The 20723-nt window shown below is 46.7% G+C and overlaps 2 protein-coding genes across 3 annotated transcripts in view; both read right to left on the bottom strand.

Annotated features, from left to right (window-relative positions):
• Positions 1-19582, bottom strand: part of DBP1 (DNA-binding protein phosphatase 1) — a 69603-nt gene extending 50021 nt beyond the window's left edge. Inside the window, exon 1 of one of the 2 annotated variants that reach the window (XM_010251622.3) lies at positions 19100-19582. In XM_010251622.3, the coding sequence (XP_010249924.1) occupies positions 19100-19246 (147 nt within the window). In that variant the 5' untranslated portion in view covers positions 19247-19582. The remainder of the gene's footprint in view (positions 1-19099) is intronic. The other variant, XM_010251621.3, reaches the window with a different exon arrangement.
• On the bottom strand, positions 13333-19091 carry LOC148789636 (uncharacterized). Its single transcript, XM_088892779.1, has 3 exons — positions 14549-19091; positions 14052-14464; positions 13333-13967 (listed from the first exon to the last, which is right to left on the bottom strand). Exons 1-3 carry the CDS (start codon positions 15153-15155, stop codon positions 13524-13526), a joined length of 1464 nt encoding a protein of 487 aa, XP_088748905.1. The 5' UTR covers positions 15156-19091; the 3' UTR covers positions 13333-13523.
• Positions 19583-20723: the final 1141 nt, after the last annotated feature.

Below are 20723 nucleotides of genomic sequence, written 5' to 3'. Positions count from 1 at the left end.
GTTCAGTCTTCTATATCCAGATAAGGACCTTTTCACTATTCCCCTCAAAACTTTTGGGTGTACTTGTCTTGTTCAAATCCTTGGACCTCATCGCTCCAAGTTTGATCCCAAAGCCACTAAGTGTATTTTCCTTGGGTATGCACAAAATCAAAAGGGATATTGCTATTATGAGCCAGTTTCAGGGAAGCGCTTTGTGCCCATGGATGTCACCTTCTTTGAGGATATGCCCTACTATCATAAGGCTTCTCCTCAAGGGGAGAATAGTGAGGAAGGGATTTCAGTTTCAGCTCCAAGAGTTCCTTTACCTGTCCCGGTTACTGGGGGGAGTTCCAAAGAAGGTTGTCAAAAATGCAGAGATTTGAGGGTGTATCACAGAAAGTGGTGGACGCAGGTTGATTCTCGTACTCAACAGCAATCCAAGCCAGTTCCAACATCTTCTACAGCTCTAGATCCAGACACTACTACTGCTCCCACTGTTAATCCCACTGTTACAGAAGTTCAGCCTTCACCAACAGATGGCCTTAATCTTCCAATTGCTATTCGTAAAGGGAAGCGTCGTTGCACCTCATCCACTGCCCATTGCATCTCCAAGTGCCTTTCTTATAATTGTCTCTCAGAATTCTACAAATCTTACTTGGCATCTATTTTTTCTATTCCTATACCCAGAAAAGTGCAAAAAGCTCTTTTGATACCTAAATGGAAGGAAGCAATGAATGTAGAGATGGATGCTCTTGTCGAGAACAACACATGGGAACTAGTTAACCAGCCTGAAGGGAAGAAACCTGTTAGATGCAAATGGGTGTTTACTGTCAAATATAGTGCTCATGGTGTTATAGAGAGGTACAAGGTCAGATTGGCTGCAAAGGGATTCACACAAACTTATGGCATAGACTATACAGAAACCTTTGCACCTATTGCAAAAATGAACACTATCAGAGTTCTATCCATTGCTGCAAACTACGCCACTATTTTAGCTGGATGTTAAAAATGCCTTCCTCAACGGAGACTTGCAAGAGGAAATATACATGGAGTTACCCCCTGGTTTTTATAGTACAAAAGCAAGAAAGAAAGTTTGCCATTTGAAGAAGGCCTTATACAGGCTGAAACAATCCCCAAGAGCTTGGTTTAATAGGTTTAGACCGACTTTGAACAAATTCAAATACATACAGGCTCAGTCAGATCACACCCACTTCTTTAAGAAGACAAGTCATTCCCTGACTCTACTTACAATCTATGTAGATGACATTGTGATAATAGGAAGTGACACTAGTGAAATTGAAACCCTTAAAACAACACCTTCACAAGGAATTTGAAGTGAAAGACCTAGGAAAGTTACACTATTTCCTAGGAATTGAGGTAGCTCGATCTAAGCATGGCATTTTCATCTCCCAAAGGAAGTATGTTCTAGACTTATTGGAAGAAATTGGCAAGTTAGGAATGAAACCTATTGATACTCCCATTGAGCCTAACCATAAGTACAGAAAGTGGAGAACTCCTTGAGGACAGGGCTATGTACCAAAGGCTGGTTGGGAAACTTCTTTATCTCTATCTAATCCGACCAGATATTTCTTATGCCGTCAATGTTGTCAGTCAATACATGCATTCTCCTACGACCACCCATCTCCTTGTAGTAGAAAGGATCCTTGCCTACTTAAAGAGATGTCCAAGGAGAGGTATACTCTTCAAGAATAATGGTCATATGAAAATAGAAGTGTATACAGATGTGGATTGGGCTGGATTTGATGATAAGAGGTCCACCTCTGGATATTGTGCATTTGTGGGGGGGAATCTTGTTTCCTGGAGAAGCAAGAAACAAAATGTTGTTGCTCACTCCAGTGCAGAAGAGGAATACAAATCCATGGCCAATGGTGTTGCATAAGTGTTATGGCTGAAATCCTTGCTTAATGAGTTGGAGGTTGATAATGAGAAGCCACTGATGTTTTTCTTTTATGAATAATAGTAAGTTTATTGATTCAGAAGCAAATTAGAGTGAGTTCATACATCATCCCAGTGAGAGGCGCGAGCTGCAGCCCCTCCTTGAAACTTACAAGTAAACTAGGAAAGAAAAACAAGAATCACAACTGAGCCCAAAATAATTCTTCCCTATTTACCCCTTGCTTAGCTAACACATCTGACAAGGTATTTGCTGATCTCCCCACCCACTGTACAGTGACCAACATATTCCTTGTCAACCAACTAAATTTCTTCATTTCATTCTTGTATTGCCACATGGCCTCTTCAGAATATTTTCAACCAACCCACCACCACTTTGGAATCCCCCTCGATTATTAGTTGTTGTACCCCCAGCTGGTTTGCAAATTGGACCCCTTGTACAGCAGTTAAAAGTTCTGCCCTGATGGAATTCCCAATTCCCAAAGGACCTGAGTAGAGCAACAAAATCACTCCCTTCTCATTTCTCAAAGCACCCCCCATTCCGGATAATCCTAGATTACCCATGCTGCTTCCATCAAAGTTCAACTTAATTGAGCCTTCGGGTGGAGGAGACCAGCTTGTGATTGATTTGGCCTTTAAAGATGAGCACCTTGCTACTGCTAACCAATTTCTCCAAATGTCATTAAAGGAGAATTGACGAAAGATTTCCAAGGTCTTCAGCCAATGTATTGCCCTGTTTAACACACAGTCTTTCAAATCTTGGCTGTTCCTTTCCTTATCTTGAAAAATTCTGAGATTCCTTTCTTCCCAAAGAGTCCAAGTCAAGGCAACACGAGCACATCTCCACATAATTCTCCCTATTTTTGTAGGCCAATAAAAGGTAGAATGGTTGAAGAGCATGTGAACTTCTGTTGGTAGACTCCAACTACCCCCAAACAACGAAAGTAGCCAAGCCCAAAGGTCTGCAGAAAAGGGACAAGATACTAATAGATGGTAACAATCCTCACCATGAGCTCTACAGAGGATACACCAATTAGGAGAAATACAGAGAAAATGTCTTCTCTTTTGTAGGTTGTCTAAAGTGTTTACTTTCCCATAGAAAACTTCCCAACAAAAAGCCATAATTTTTGGGGGGACTGGCCTAAACCAAATTTCTTTTGACGGAAAGGGTTGGTGAGTAGAAAGTTGAGAGATGGACTTGAAAAAAGAAGCACAAGTGAAGGTTCCATTGGGTCTAGGAGTCCAAACCCTCTTATCTGGCTTGGAGGGATCCAAACAAACCTGATTAAGACACCCAAGCAAAAAAGAAAGAGACTCAATTTCAGCATCCCTAAGTCCTCTACGAAAACCAAAATTCTGATGTTGTATTGTGATAATCAAGCTTAAATTAATAATGCCCACAACCCAAGAAGTATGTCTTCCTTGCATTGCCTCAGACATGCAGTTAATTGATCTCTTCACCAAAGCAGTCACAAAAGGCAAATTGGAGACAGATCTACGCAAGTTGGGCATGATAAATATCTACTCCCAATTTGAGGGGGAGTGAAGAAATAGTTGGTTAGCCACAAGTGTGGGGTTCCATACCCACACTCAGGCTCTAGCGTGTGTGGTTTCATACCCACACCTAATTGTTTCTAATTTCTTTTATTAGTAGTTTCTAATTTCTTTTTAATAGTTCTAATTTCTGTTATTAGAAGTTTCTAATTTCTGTTAAGTTGGACTGGCTGGCCTTATTGTTTCTAATTTTTGTTTATTTCCTATTCTTGTAAGGATCCTAAAAGCTATAAATAAAGGAGTGTATGGGGCAGAAGATTATTCACCATTGAACCCCTTCTTTCTTTTCTCCTCTCTTCACTCTTTCTCTCTCTCTCTCTCTCTCTCTCTCTCTCTCTCTTTTCTTCTCTTCAAACCTGTAATACAGTAAACAGTTCTTCTTCTTCTTCTTTCAAGTGGGTAAATTGCTGAAACCTCATCTGAAGTTTTTGGTTGTTGCTGAAACTTCCCCTGAACTTTGTGGCATAGTTGCAAGTAGACCCCCTTTTGTTTAAATCCTCTACAAAGGGGCATGAAAATGTCCAGAATACCCATGCATTTACTTGGCACCAAAATGTTTATTTTTCAAATTTTCTCTTCATATGAATCACTAGCTCAAACCCTTCAAATCTCTTTTCTAAAATTGATTTTCCAATTTTTCCCTCATATCAATCGCTTAAAGGTAAAGGTGCAACTTTAAATTCTCTTTTTTTATTGTTATTTTTTTTTGTAGAAACCAGCCTCAATAGTAATTGCATGGATATTTTGGACATTTTTGTGCCTCTCGTTAGCAGATTCTAGCAAAGGGGGTCTACTTGCAACAGTGCCAGAAAATTCAGGGTAGGTAATTGCAATTACCAAACTTGGGGAGGTTTCAGCAATTTACTCTAATTTTAAAGCTACAAGACTTCCCCCGATTAGTGGCAGCAAAAGGAACAAAAAATACAAAGGCCCAATAAGGACAAATAATAAAAGTAAATAACCAGGCCAATAATGCATACCCAAACTGATGACACTTTGAAAAGGCACCCCTAGGCACATAAGAGAGGTGCATTTTAAGGCATGTGTCTCACTTGAACCCAAGCACAACCCCTTTCAAAAGGTAAGAACCTGGTGCACCTAGGCATGTGCCTCATGCACTTTGCGCTTCAATCCAAGCACGTGCCTTTTTAAAATGTTTTTTTATTTTGTTATTTTTTCTGGATTTACAGCTTTGCAATTATTTGTCAACGTCTAAATTACCTTTTATTACACCAGTAATGATCTATTAACTTTTAAAACAAAGGATGATTGTTTTCCACTGCTGTATTTTTTTCATATTATTATGTAAGGTCTTTTTTCGGAAGTCCGGACTTATACTTATTGGCCTGCTGCCCGCTTCTGTGAGCAGCACGGTGCTTTCTTTAATAAAAGTTTTATGTTAATTATCAAAATAAAATAAAATAAACAAAGACAAATACTTTTCAAATACCTGAAGCCTTAGTTCTTGCAAATAGAATCCCAAACATAAAAACTTCTATTAAAGAAGCAACAACAAGACAACTACTATTTCATTCTCCCCCATACCCACAACCTACCCGACCTTGGTGACAACGGGATTTGATCCCAAGGCTCAGCTACAACTAGCCAGAAGACTTACCAACTGAGCCAGAGCCACCATTAGTTGCTAATTACAAAACTAATCTCTTTATGTATACAGGCCATAAATTTAGATTGGGAAAACTACCCCACAATCCACATGGACTTCTTTACGCTTTGCTTCAAGGGCATTTATGGAGGTGGAAGGCAGATCGCCTAGGATTTGGAATGTAAGATGCTTAACACCCCACCAGCTATTTGAAGTAATGCAACTATGAGATAAATAAACAAAAAGCTTCACATGATTGATTTTTTTTCTTTGACGAGTAATGAAAAAAGTTGGAGAACCAAGCTGATACAAGCATCCCTTGGAAAGGCACAAGCCGCAGCCTATCCCAATCAGGTTACAAAAGGAATAAACATTATATTACAACTGAGCCCAAAACAATTGTTCCCTTGCTGGGCTAGCCAATCAACCAAAGTGTTTGCCGATCTCCCCCCCCACACTGTATTGGCACATACATATTTCGTGTCAGCCACTTAAATTTCTTCATTTCATTCTCATACCACCATACAGCTTGCTCTAGGTTCTTCAACCACACCACCACCACCATAGAATCCCTTTCAATCAATGGTTGCTCCAAACCTAATTGACTTGCAAACTGCACCCCTTGTAGGGAAGCTAGTAATTCTGCCCTAGTAGAGTCCCCAAACCCCAAAGAACTTGAGTAGAGACTCACCCAATTCATTTCTGAAGGCACCTCCCATTCCAGAGGGACCAGGGCTGCCTTGACTACTCGCATCAAAATTCAGCTTCAAAGAACCTCCAAACAGGGCTACCCAACTTGCCAATACCCTATTCTTTTAAAGATGAACAGATAGCTAGTACTTACTAATGAAGGAAGATTTGGCCCGACCTCGTAACCACTCAACACGTGGCAAAGGCAACAGCTCGGCACAACAGCTCACCAAGGCGCGAGCTCCGAAAGGAGGAACCAACGGTCCGAACTCCCTGCAAGGAGCCCGAACTCCCTGCAAGGAGCCTGAACTCCCCGTAAGGAGCCCGAGCTCTCCCTTAGGCCCCGAGCCTTACGAACACAAAGGGCAACAACCCGAACTGGCCTGCCCCATGGCAGTTCGGGCCGCGCCTCTATCCGAACTCAAGACTTAACCTCGCACACCACTCCAGCACTTCGCCTCCAGGACACCGAACTAAACAAACCACACCGTACCTGACACCGAAGGAGTCCGTATCCAGGGGCGGCGCACCTGACTGACTTGGGATCTGACGCTTGACAGCCGCACTCCAACGGCCACCTGCCACCGCCATCTCCAATTACAGAGACAGCTCCGACAAAGAGCAGTGGCGGTTCTGTCCCAGTAGAGTGATGACACCCGAACTGGCAGAAGCACAGAAGTAATCATACCCGACCTGACAGAAGCCTAGGAGTGAGTGCGCGAAGTGGTTATAAAAGGCTCTCTACCCCCCACGAATGAGGTATGTGAACTTTGCGCCATCTGGTTTTATCTTGCCTTTGAGAGAATACTCACTTGAGCTTCGGAGCAATCTCACCAGGTTCCTCCCCGGAGACTCCCCACTTTCTTCTCCATTTCAGGCCCCCTGTTGCTCCAGTCAGAGGCAAGGTGGTTGACAGCTAGGACCGGCCGGATTGCGCACCATCAATTGGCGTCATCTGTGGGAACGCTTCCAAAAGCCTCCCTCTAAAACTCTCATAACCTCTTTTTTCCAAAAACCCCAACACTCATGGCTTCTTCCAGCAATGTCGAACGTGGCACGGAGATGAACACCACCAGGGAACAACTTCAAGTCCCCGTGGTGTGCATCGGGCAATTCACCATCCCCCTTCCGGTGGATGGGATCCCCAACCTGAAGGTGCCACAAACAGTGGCGCCCGTAAACCTTCCTGCCATGAACGTCCCCTTTCCTCTCCTTGTCGAAACAACCTTTACTGAACCAACTGTTGTCCCCCTGGCAACTAGCCAAAACCAGTTGGACGACCTGATGCAATGCATGCAGGCAATGCAAGCCCAAATGCAACAATTCCAGCAACATCAGCTCCAGCAGCACCAAGTACTGCACCACATCTCTCAGTATCACTATCAGCAGCAGTTCCCCCAACTGCCTCTAAACCAACCACTGCTTCCACCTCGGCACCCTGCTCCAAAGCCGGTTAAGCCCTCCCCTCAGAGTGGACGCCGTCAATGAGGAGAGGCCTCCCAACCTCAAAACCCTCACAAGAGCCAGGCCTCATCCCCGGGCCGAGGGGAAAGAAAGATCACCCCGCCTCGCAGCTCGTCGGCGGGTCGGGCACCTCGCCCACCAAGTCAGTATCTCGGCACTCCAAGTCTGAGCTCCCGCTGACAGAGAATCGATTCAGCGTCCTAACAACAGACTACCAACAGCCCGGGCCCATCGAGCTCGGCAACACAAAGGCCAGCAGCGCCAGCACCAGGCCCACTCAGCAACGAAGGCGCCGGCGAAGTTGCCGAACTGCCACTCGTGTCCTGCCCGAGCTCAAAGGTAAAGAAGAGACAAGCTCGGACGAGGTAAAAGCCACCCCGATTCTCTCGGTTCCTTCCCCCCATGCCCAGAAACTTCAAGCTCCCACCTTAGGACAAGTATGACGGGTCCTTCGACCCTAACGACCACGTCGATGCTTTTCAGTCCCAAATGCACCTAGCTAGGGCCAGTGAATCGTGCATGTGCGTGGCCTTTACCACCACCTTCAAGGGGGTGGCCCGCACTTGGTACAGGAACCTGGCCCCCGGGTCGATAAGAAGTTGAACCCAGTTCGTGCAGGTCTTCACCGCGCACTTTGTCACCAGCAAGAGATGCCCCAGAACCGAGGAGAGCATCTTTGGAGTAGTCCAGAGGGAAGAAGAGTCCATCCGGGGCTACATCAAGCGATTCAATGACGCATGCTTGCAGATACCGCGATTGGACCCCGCGGTGCAGCTCGCGGCGGCCAAGAGTGGAGTAACCCACAAGGAGTTCAAATGGCACATGGTAGCTAACCAGCCCGCAACCGTGGCCGAATTCCTCAAGCTCGCGGATAAGTTCATGAGAACAAAAGAAGAGATCAACCCAAGGACCGAAAGCGGGATCGAGAAAAGAAAGAGGGAAGGTGAACCCTCCAGCCCAGTCGACAAAAGAAAAAACCTGGCCAGGGAGCCGAAGCCGAGCCAGTCGTTCCGAGCTCCCTTAGCAGTTCGGACGGACTACACACTGTTAAACACGAGGCGGACCGAGATCTTGATGACGATCAAAGACGCCCCATACGTAAAATGGCCACCTCGCCTAAAGGGGAACCCAAACGAGAGAAATAAAAACTTGTATTGTAGTTTCCATAGAGATCACGGTCATAGTACCGAATAGTGTAATAATCTCCACGACGAGATAGAGGGACTCATCCGTCGCGGATACTTGAGAAATTTTGTACAGCATGATAATAATAATAACAATAAGGCAGGTCAGCAAGGGGAGCACGAAAGGGATGCCCCCGAATCCAGCAGCAGGCCAGCCGAACCGTTGCAACGACAGCCTCCAGAAGAGAGGCCAGTTCGGGGAACCATCCATGTGATAGTGGGAGGTTCGGTGGTAGCAGGTTGTACTTCGGCAACGGCCCGGACGTCAGTTCGCGAAGCAGCCCGAGAAGACCAGAACCCTCTAAAGAGGCCGAAGACGGAAGAACCGATCTTCTTCACGGAAGACGATGCGCAAGGGGTCCACTACCCCCACGATGACGCACTTGTCATAAAACTAAGGATCAGCGACTTCGAGGTCAGGCGCGTACTTGTGGATTCGGGCAGCTCGGCAGACATCCTCTTCAAGTCGGCATTTGACCAGCTACAGTTGCAGAGAAGCAAGCTGAAGCCCGCGAACACTCCTCTGGTGGGCTTCAGCGGAGAGGAAGTCAGGCCCCTCGGGAAAATAACAGTACCTGTGGAAGTCAGCACATGGCCTTGTGCGGTCAGACTCAACCACGATTTCTTGGTGGTCGCAACCCCCTCCCCATACAATGCCATAATAGGGCGGCCAATTACGCATATCCTGCGGGCAGTGGTCTCCACCTACTATTTGGCAATGACTACAGACTTCGGAGTGGGGGTAGCGCGGGGCGACTAGCTTGAGTCCCACAAGTGTTATGTTGCCGCCCTGAAGGGAAAAACCAAGGCGGCCGATGACCTTGAACTGGAGCGGCCTACGGAGCAAGGCGAGGAACGAGCTTCGCCCACAGAGGAAACGGTCGCAATCCCGACTTCGGCTACGGACGCAGCTCGCACGCTACAGATCGGTGCTTCCGTCAAGCAACCTCTACGAACCGAACTGGTGAGTTTTTTACTTCAAAATTTAGATATTTTTGCATGGTCCGCGGCCAATATGTCCGGTATTGACCCCAACCTTGTAACTCACAAACATAATACTGACCCTGTAGTCAGACCCATTAGATAGAAGAAACGCAACTTAGCCCCAGAGCGCTGGAGGGCGGTCGACGAGGAGGTCGAAAAGCTCCTCGCAGCAGACTTCATAAGGGAAGTTCATTACCCGAGCTGGGTAGCCAACCCAGTGCTGGTGAAAAAGGCAAACGGCAAGTGGCGCATGTGCGTCGACTACACCGACCTGAACCGAGCTTGCCCGAAAGATTGCTTCCCCCTCCCCAGGATTGACCGCCTAGTGGACGCGACCTCGGGACATGAGTTGCTAAGCTTCTTGGACGCCTACTCGGGCTACAACCAAATCAGGATGGACCAGTCCGATGAGGAAAAAAGTAGCTTCATAACCGAGTTCGGCCTGTACTGCTACAAAGTCATGCCCTTCGGATTGAAAAATGCTAGGGCGACCTTCCAAAGACTTGTAAATAAGCTGTTTCGGCCCTTAATTGGCACAAAAATAGAATGTTATGAAGACGACATGGTCGTCAAGACGCAATTTTCATAGGAATTAATACAAGACTTAGATTCTGTCTTCCAAATTCTGCGTCAATTTAGCATGAAACTGAACCCAAACAAGTGTGTATTCGGTGTCACCTCAGGTAAGTTCCTAGGGTACATTGTCAACCGGCACGGTATTGAGGCCAACCCGGACAAGATAAAGGCCATCCTAGATATGAGACCACCCAGAAAAGTAAAAGAGGTTCAGAGGCTAAACGGCCACATAGCCGCTCTGAGCCGCTTCATGTCCAAATCGACAGACCGCTGCCTGCCTTTCTTTAAAGCAATCAAAGGCAAAGGGTTCGAATGGACCTGAGACTGTCAGCTCGCGTTCGACGAGCTAAAAAACTACCTCGCTAGTGTGCCGATCTTAGCCCGGCCCAAGGAGGGCGAGGTCTTGGAACTGTATCTCTCGGCAAGCGACGAGGTGGTCAGTTCGGTACTAACAAAAGAAGTAGATCGGGTCCAACGACCTATCTATTATGTTAGTAAAATTTTGCAGGGAGCAGAGACAAGGTACCCGCAGATAGAAAAGCTAGCATACGCACTAGTAATAGCAGCTCGGAAACTCCGACCATATTTCCAGGCTCACACTATCATCGTCTTGACTGACAAACCTCTGAGGCAAGTCTTACTCAAGCCCGAGGTTTCCGGTCGGCTGACGAAGTGGGCCATTGAACTCAGCGAGTACGACCTCCAGTGTAAGCCACGAATTGCTATTAAGGCCCAAGCCTTAGCAGATTTTATCGCCGAGTGCGCGCTCAGCCTCGAAGTCCCCAGGCCAGTTGAGCCCAAGATCCCCAGTTTGGGTGAGCACGAAGCTCCCAAGCCAATAGAGTCTGAACCCCGTGAAGTAGCAGCCAGTGTGGCATCTCTCCTGGTTAGGACAAACGCGAACTGGGATGAGGAGCCCTGGATCCTTCACGTAGATGGCTCCTCGAACCAGCAGGGCAGTGGGGCTAGAATAGTACTACGCGGCCCAGGTGGCACGAAATTGGAAAACGCACTACGCTTTGATTTCGCGGCATCCAACAACGAAGCAGAGTATGAGGCACTGATAGCCGGACTGAACCTAACGCAAAAAGTAAGGGCAAAACACAGTTATCTGAAGCGATTCCCAACTTGTAGTCAACCAGGTTACGGGCGAATACGAAGCACGCGAGTTGACTATGATCGCCTACTTGGCAAAAGTAAAGGAAGCTCTGCTCAACTTCCAATCACACTTCATCAGACAAATACCGAGGTCAGAGAACATGTTATGGGCCCGGGCGTAGGATCTCGTCACAGGGCAATTTGCTGGGAAAACTCCTTGCCTTCCCTTTGCGTGCAGACCCTATTGCGGAAACTGAATGGGTGATTTGTCCAAGAGACCACCCGAACTCTCCCTTGGGGTGATTTGTCCAAGAGACCACCCGAACTCTCCTCACTATTTTCTTGGCTGGAAAACTGAATGCCTTTATTTCAATTCGTAGCTTCTTAAATAGGAGATTACAGAAGGGAATTCGTAATTAAACTCAAACTCCAATTTGAACTCAAACTCCTAATTACCTACTCCTAATGGTAACTCACTCTTACTTAAGATAAAGATAAAGATAAGATTAGATAAAGATAAGGGATAAGATAAGGATAAGGTAGGCTGGCGGCAAGTTGGTTTGACGTGTCCAGATAAGGGTGGGCCCACCCCTATGAGCTGTCGTGTGGGCCCCGCTCTGCTGCTGCTGTCGGGTGCGTGCGCACGGCTCATGGTGCCGCTGCCGCGCGGTGCGTGAGCGCAATGCTGCTGCCGCGCAGTGCGTGCGCGCAGCTCATGGTGCCGCTGTTGTGCGGCCTGCCGTGCGTGCTGCTGCCTATGACTGCTCCGCAGTGCGCTGGCGGATGGTGTGCCCATAACAGAACACTGAGGCCGACGCCATGTCCCGGTTAGCCAGCATGAGTCACAACACCATGAGAACCGTGTACATAGAGGACTTACCTCGGCCTAGCATTCTCGGTGGGGCAGAGGAGGTCGCTCCCGTCCTTGAAGCAGAGCCGAGCTGGATCGACCCACTCGCGAGCTTCTTGTTAGATGGAACCCTCCCTGCGGACCGCAATGCAGCCAAGAGGGTGCAGCGCCAGGCAGCCAAATACGTCATAATAGACGAACGGCTGTACTGACGGTCCTACACGCTGCCCTACCTGCGTTGCTTGCGACCTACCGAAGCCGAGCTCGTACTCCGCGACACTCATGAAGGTCTGTGCAGCAAACACTTGGGAGGCAGGGCCCTCGCTCAAAAGGCACTTCGACAAGGGCACTACTGGCCAACGATGAAGGCAGAGGTCGTCGAGCTCGTCAGAAAATGCAACAAGTGTCAGAAGCATGCCATTATCCACCATCAGCCTGCTGCCGACCTCAAGTACCTCACCAGTCCATGGCCCTTTGCGCAATGGGGCATCGACCTCCTGGGACCATTCCCACCAGCAACAGGTGGGAGGAAGTTCCTAGTGGTGGCGGTAGATTACTTCACAAAGTGGATAGAAGCTGAACCTCTGGCAACAGTTACAGCCCGAAACATATAGAACTTCTTTTGGAAGAACATAGTATGTCGCTCCGGGCTACCTCGGGTACTGATCTCCGACAACGGCAAGCAGTTTGAGGATATCAAGTTCCAAGAATGGTGCCAAGATATGGGAATTCATCAGAACTTCACATCGGTCGCACACCCGCAGACAAACGATCAGAAAGAAGTAATGAACAGAGCCATCCTCCGCGGACTGAAAGCACGATTAGACCGAGCTAAAGGGTTGTGGGCGGACGAGCTACCAAGTGTTCTATGGGCTCACCGAACTACGGAAAAAACCGCCACGGGAGAGACCCCCTTTAACCTCACCTACGGCACTGAAGCGGTAATCCCAGCAGAGATCGAAATACCTACACTACGACTAGAAGCATATGACGATCAGACAAACGGAGACGAATTACGTACCAACCTCGACCTTCTGGACGAGGTAAGAGACCTCGCGCACATCCGAACAGCAGCCTACCAGCAAAAAGTAACTCGGTAGGCAAACAAGTACCTCGAGCGTGAAACATCGTCAACTTAAGGCGATACTACCTATAGACCACCAAGCGAAGTGGACAAAGTCGCTACCAGAGCCTAAGGGCTAGGATGCCGAGCTAACGAAGAAACCTCGGCATAAGCAAGCAAAGGAAAAAAAGTGCCAACCAAAGGCTCAGGCGAAGTGTTGACAACAAACTAATAGGGACATCGGCATCTCAGAGACTAAGTATTAACACCAAAACAGGCCGCGCGAGTGCAGTAACCCGGGCAAAAAACAGATCGGGCATATGGTCAGTTCAGCAAATACGGTCAGTTCGGGAGAAAGAACAACCAACACTTAACCAAAAGAAAGTCATTCCATTTCAAAATAAGGGAGTGTACATTTCGGAAAAAAAAAAAAAGAAAAGAAAATACATATCGAGCTCACAGGCCCGGAGGTACTTCATCATCAGAAGGCACTTCAACGACACCCGAAGGTCCTGCCTCGCCCTCAGAATCCGGCTCACCATCAGCGGCGTCGGCCATCTCCTAAGTAATGCGCGAAGTGGATATCGCACTAATATCGAGCTCAGGGTACGTATTCCGGATCATCCACCAGCTTAGTTTAAAGCCCTTTCTGTACGAGTCCACCATCAGGTCATCAAAGCGCGGCGAGGCGATGTATTCATCGACAGCCTTCTTCTTGGCATCCTCAATGCCTTGAGAAAAGATCTGTGTCCTCTCCCTGATATCCTCTTGAAGGTATTCAACCTGATGCTGCAAATCCAGCCTCAGGTCCGCCATATGCTTCACCACAACTCCCATGGCCTCGACATCTCTCTGAGACCTCGCCTGCCTGGCCTGTGCAGCGCGAGTAGCCGCCTCAGCAGCTCGAGAAGCCGCCTCGGCAACACGGAAAGCCTCTTCGGCAGCTCGCGCCTGCCTCGAGCTCCTTTCCACTTGGGTCGCCAAGGCATGGATAGAAGAATTCACCTACCAAAAGGAAAGAACAAATGATCAAAAGAACGACAGCAAGAAAGATAGAAGCAAAAGAGCCCGACAAGAAATCTGACTTACCACCATGGCATGAGTGGCAGCACGACAAGCTACCTGGTTCAAAGGAAGCTCGGTCCATGCCGTGACCTCCTCAGGATAGATGGCCTCCCTACTCTTCTGAAGAGCGTGGTTCGGCGACAACACGCTCCTGAACTCGCCTTGGGCTCCCGAGCCTGAGGACCCAGCTTGCGTGTAAGCAGACTCAAAGTAAGCGGGAGCCCCCGTGTAAGTAGCCTCGGCATAAGGGGCCCCTGTCGCTTCATGTACTGGAGGGGCCATCTCGGACTCCCTGGGCGGATCCACAGACGGGTAGTCTGGTACCTCGGGCTCCGCGTCTCGGGGCAGCTCGGCACGAGTTCGTTTGGCGACTCGCTTCCTCCTCTTCATGTCGTCAAACAAGTGCCCACCACGAGTCCTCTCTAGGTCCATCACACCTGCAAAATGAGCTCGGCATCAGAAAAAAAAAAAACGAAAGAACAGAACAAAACAAAAGACAAACCTCTGAGTAAGGAACCTACCCGAACTCAGACCGGCCTCAATGAGCTTGGCCTCCGACAGATAATGATGGCATTTTAGCCCAAGCCGTGCCCATTGCCGGAGGCCCTTCGCCGTCTGCTTATCAAGCGTAACACCGGCGTCAGGGGCGGCCATCCCCCACCCGATTTGGAACGGCCACCCCAATTCACTTCGCACCCCAAAGTAGTCTCGCTTCCACGCCGGGACCTTGTTGGGAAGTTCGTGTAAAAGCTTAAAACCCGGGCGAGGAGACAGGTAATACGCCCGCCTACGCCCGAGAAGGAGACCCACTTGCTTCTTAAGCATTAAAATGGAAGAGAAGATCTCCAGGTCTAAAGGCAAGCCCTGTTCGCAAAATAAGGAGATTGCCCCCACCAAATTACGAATGGAGTTCGGGTGAAGCTGGCCGACAGTAACGCCGAAGTGGTTCATAACCTCAACAATGAGGTGGTGGAAGGGCAGGCGCAACCCCGCAACGAGCTGCTCCCGGAATATCACGATCTCATCAGGACCATGTTCCCAAGGGAAACTGCCCGAGGGTATGAAGTAGGTGTACTCCCCAGGCAAGTTGAACTGGGTAATTAGGGAGTGAAGCCCCTCAGGCATCATGGTCGAGGGGCCAAACTTGTCTAACGTCCGACCTCGACGGGAGGAGGATGCCAAACTACCCGAGGCAACTCGACCTACGGGTTCGAACTCTTCCTCGAGCTCTACCTCCGGTTCGTTAGGACTGTCGAGGGATGCAACTCGGTTCGTAGAACCTGCATCTGACCCCTTGAAGAACTGTCTGAGCTATCCGAGCTAGACATCGGGAGGAGAAGATGGATTCCAGGAAAGTACTCACCCGGAAAAAGGCTTGAACGGACTATGGGAACTTGAACGCGAACTAAAAGCTTGAATGCGAGCTAAAGGCTTGGACGCGAGCTGAAACTTGGACGCGAGCTCAAGAAGCAAAACGCAGAAGTGACAAAGCGACTAGGGTCCCCCACTATTTATACCCATAGTAACCGAGAATCAACGGCTCAGATCAAAGCCAATCCGACGGCCCGCAATCGCGCTGACCGCACGTCTCCTGAAACCGAGACGTGACTGGCCACACATCTCTCGAAACTGAAAAGAGCGCCAGCGCACGTCTCCTCACGTTAAAGGCGGCAGCGGCACGTTTTTAAAATTTGAAAAGACGCCCGCTGACACGTCTCCCAGCGGCACGCTTTTTGAATTTTGAAATAAGGCGCGCGTTGTCACGTCTGTCAGCATTTATAGGCAGATTGGCGCGTTTCCCGTCTTTTTGGCGCTCGAGAAACCCGAAAGAATCCTGACAACGCGCACCTCGCACTATCAGTCAACCAATTCGAAGTACGGGACAAATCCACCCGCCACCTCGCGAACTCCCCGCGCCAGGGCAAGACCCTTATCACGAGGAATGGGGGGCAATTGATGAAGGAAGATTTGGCCCGACCTCGTAACCACTCAACACGTGGCAAAGGCAACAGCTCGGCACAACAGCTCGCCAAGGCGCGAGCTCCGAAAGGAGGAACCAGCGGTCCGAACTCCCCGTAAGGAGCCCGAGCTCTCCCTTAGGCCCCGAGCCTTACAAACACAAAGGGCAACAACCCGAACTGGCCTGCCCCATCGCAGTTCGGGCCGCGCCTCTATCCGAACTCAAGACTTAACCTCGCACACCACTCCAGCACTTCGCCTCCAGGACACCGAACTAAACAAACCACACCATACCTGACACCGAAGGAGTCCGTATCCAAGGGCGGCGCACCTGACTGAGTTGGGATCTGACGCTTGACAGCCGCACTCTAACGGCCACCTGCCACCGCCATCTCCAGTTACAGAGACGGCTCCGACAAAGAGCAGTGGCGGTTCTGTCCCAGCAGAGGTGATGACACCCGAACTGGCAGAAGCACAGAAGTAATCATACCCGACCTGACGGAAGCCTAGGAGTGAGTGCGCAAAGTGGTTATAAAAGGCTCTCTACCCCCCAAGAACAAGGTATATGAACTTTGCACCATCTAGTTTTATCTTGCCTTTGAGAGAATACTAACTTGAGCTTCGGAGCAATCTCACCGAGTTCCTCCCCAGAGACTCCCCACTTTCTTCTCCGTTTCAGGCCCCCTGTTGCTCCAGTCAGAGGCAAGGTCGTTGACAGCTAGGACCGGCCGGATTGCGCACCATCACTTACCAATTCCCCCAAATATCATTAAAGGAGAAATGGTGAAATAACTCCAAAGTCTTTAACCAGTGTATTACCCTAGTCAGCACACAACTCCTTTAAAGCTTAACAGCTTCTCTCCTATTATTGGAAAATTCTAGCATTCATTTCTTCCCAAATTGTCCAAATCAAAACTGCCTTGGCACATCTCCACATAATCCTTCCTCTTTTCTTAGGAAGGAAGAAGAAAGAAGGGTTAAAGGGCAATGCTTAATTCTGCTGGCATATTCCACCTGCACCCAAACAATGAGAAGAGACAAACCCATAACTCCATCGTAAAAGAGCAGGAAATTAGTAAGTGGTAGCAATCCTCACCATGAGACCTACGAAGGATACATCAATTAGGTGAAATACAAAGGGAAGGTCTTCTCTTTTGTAAGTTATCCTAGGTGTTTATTTTCCCATAAAATGCTTCCTAACAAAAAGCTATAATCTTAGGAGAAATAGCTTGCACCAAACTTCCTTAGAAGGGAAACCCTAAAGGTGAGAAGATTGGCAAAGGAACTTAAAGAAAGAAGCACAAGAGAAAATCCATTTAGGCTGAGGAGCCCAAACCTATTTATCTAGCTCAAAGGGGTCCAAACAAACCTTACTAAGGAGGCCAAACAAGTTAGGTAATCAATCAATTTCTTTATCCCTTAATCCTCTACAGAATCCAAAGTCCCAGTTTGGTGCCACAGGGGTTGCCAAAGGGGAGAAATTTTGAGACAACCTCTTTTTCATACAAGGAGACAGAGAATATGGAAGGAAAGAATTCTTTTAAGAGTTTCACATGATTGAATTCTTGAGTGCTTGAAGGACTTTAGTACAAACCACATGTGTTTGCTTTCATTTCTACAATGTAACTTTGAATTTGTTATGTTCATGTATTTTAATTTGAGCTAATTGGTTTTCTAAGCCCATGTTTGGGGGGTGCTTATTTGATAAATAAGTGCTTGCTAGATAGGTGATTATCCTAATAGGTGCGCATGGGTATTTAGTGAAAAAGCATTTATTTCAAACAGGGGTAGTATAGGTATTTTTAAAATGATGTGGCGGGCCAAGACAGACCATAAAGGAAATAAGCTCTTAAAGATAATCTCAAAATAAGGAAATAAGCACTTACTGAATATGTGCTTAAAAATAAGCTCCAAATTTGAGCTTCTTGGATAGGTGCTTATTTTCAGGAATAAGCACTTATTTGGGCTTATTCCCAAACACAAGTAAGTGCTTATTCGTGTGGTCCCAGCCCAAAATAAGTGTTTCTTTGAATAAACACTCCCAAAATTAGTCAAACAGTTAGTTTCTTTTAAATTTCAATTTTACATTTTTATGTATTATTGTTTTTCTCTTTTTCTTTTTTTTCTTTTTTCCAAAATTTGCTCCATGCTTTGAAATTGTGTGCACCTCACCTTGTGCCTTGGGCATTAAAAGGCCTTGCACTTTTATGATGCATCGTGCTTTTAAAACAACATCAAGCAGAGAGGAACTTGCAAGAAAAGCATTTCGATAGTTGGAGAACAGAAAGGGGTGATGATATTGACAAAATTGGCATTGGAGCTGAAGTGGAGATGGAAGAGGAATTACTTGAAAATGGTGGGTTGATAGGTCGGTAGATTCTTTAGATAGGATCTCCTGGGGTGGGGGTTGGGCTGATCGTTTGGATTTTACGGGTTGCCAATCTTTATATTAGTGTGTTGAGGCGAGTTTTGGTCTTGGGGGCGGTCGTTTTAGACTTTGATGAGGGTTGATTTTGGTTTTGTCCTTGGCTGCTCTTTCTTTAAAGCGATGTCTTATCACCTTTTCTGTATCAAGGTCCCCTATGATCCAAGATTTGATATGTTTGACGCTACTGGGCCTGAAATAGCATAATGGAAAAACTGTAACAGAAGACTTGTTCTAGCGACAACTTCAATAAAGACATTTTGTTAGACTGTAAATTGATAAAAACCAAATCAATTTCTTAAAGTGAACCGGAGTAAACTTTTAATTAAGTAGATTTCAACAGACAAAATGAGATCATCAATGATCTGGATTTTTTATAGTAATCACATAACAAAGCAAAGGTCCTTTTAGGATTTCCATTACTTCTTAGCACAAGAAAGTCAAATCAATCATGACTATCTAAGATGGAATCAATTATGAGGATAACAACAATGGAGGGACCCAACCACTCTTTGTTTTACAAGTACGAACTCGGAACCTTGTAAGTGCGCATGATTTCAAGCTAAAATTCGAAAAGGTCCGAAATAAGAACAACAAATAAAATGAATTAAGCTGATCTCCGCCCATAAGAAGCAAACTGCAACGAAACCCAGTAATTGGGAAAACAGACGCTTTGAAAGGAACTTACAAGAGATGGATGGCGAACAAGCGACTTTTTGCAAGCCGATGCGACACGGTTACTGCTAAGACACTGACGATAAGCTCCAGCAAGAGGATTTGGAGGCCGACTCTCGCTAGAGCTGCCATTTTGCTCCCCGCCCTTACTTCCCTCCATTACTATCGACCATTTGCACTCTTCGCTACGAACCGCCAACTGTTAATTGAAATCAAGGAAATGAGCTCGAACTGCTCTACGAATTTTGTTGTTCTAGGGTTTTTAAGCACGATTTTAGCGAAATTCTTCTAGGGTTCGGAGCTTGTAACGCTGCATTGTAAGTGTGGGCAATAATTTGCGGACGACACGTTTTAGGGTTTTGCGGAGACAAGTCGAAGACGAGTCCTCTGTTTCTCCGTCGATTTCAGGCAGGCACAGAGAGAACGAGAGAGAGGGTGAGAGATGTACTCACGTACGTTTGTGGTTCCCACCTGGATTCGGTCTTCATTTTCTGCACTGTTCTTGCACAGTCGATCTTAGAGGTAGGTTAGTGCACCATACTGTTGTTGACTCTTTTGCACCGTTGGATTGCCATCCTTGAGATCCGATGCAAAACCACCTACAAAGCGCGCCAAATAAAGGGTTAAGCCTTGGTGCACCGTTGGTGTGTCCTTTTCTTCCCAATTTAAAACTGAGCGGCCGTTTGATAACTGTGAAGTAGTAGCTAGTAGCTACCGTTTGATATCGGCCTATTCAAGTGGTGATTAAAAGAGTTCTATCAGCCTTTTCGGAATATTATGAAACCAATTTGAATACTAACGGGGTGGATTCCTATAACTTGTGTAAATATGTTGTGTGGCAAATTCCAAAAATTGATACTATGAAGCCCACAACTTAGCAATGAATTTCCCAAATTATTCCATCATCATTAAAGGCAACTCCTTTATCCTGATTTCTTGTCTGAAATGACTCATCGACCCCCCCTTAAAACTTTCAAAACATCAACCGTGATGGAATGGTTTAGATTTGAAGAATCGAGCAAACTAAGACTTGGTTTATAATTATGTCTATCAGGAAGTTAATCAAGCGGCAGACTGGCTCGCCAATCAAGCCTTTTCATCCCTACAGGGTAGGGTAAATCTCAATCTTAGTGATATTCCTTGGAATCTAGCTTGTATTTATAAGTTTGATTTATGGGGACGCGTTACCCCTTGTCTTGTGTAACCCCTCTTGATTTCTATCAAAAAATATAGTAGCTACTGAATGTATTTTTGCTTTGGCTCCGTTTCTGAAGGGTGCAAATTTAGGTAAAATACAAAGTTGTTCTAATTTTGCATTGATAAGTTTTGTTTTCTTACGGTCTTACTAAGTGGTCTTTGGTTGGTACGATACAAATATGAACCAGAATATTGAAATTCATCTTCATTTACATCAGTCAACTTTTTATTGATACATTTTTACATCAGTCAACTTTGAGTATAAAATTGGTATCTTTTTTTTTACATCGATCAACTTTGAATGCAAAGTTTGCATCTATTCTTTTTATTACAAACTTTGCTCTCATTTTTAATAAACGTATCTTGAAAATTATGATGGCTGTCATCTTCAATACATAAACGTATTTTTATTAAATGCATGCAAAATTGAACTATTTCGT

Source organism: Nelumbo nucifera, chromosome 8 (genome assembly GCF_055504915.1).
Source record: "Nelumbo nucifera cultivar China Antique chromosome 8, China Antique-T2T, whole genome shotgun sequence".
Lineage (NCBI taxonomy): Eukaryota > Viridiplantae > Streptophyta > Magnoliopsida > Proteales > Nelumbonaceae > Nelumbo > Nelumbo nucifera.
The sequence above is the reverse complement of the archived record's forward strand: the minus strand, read 5'-3'. Positions and strand labels throughout refer to the sequence as shown.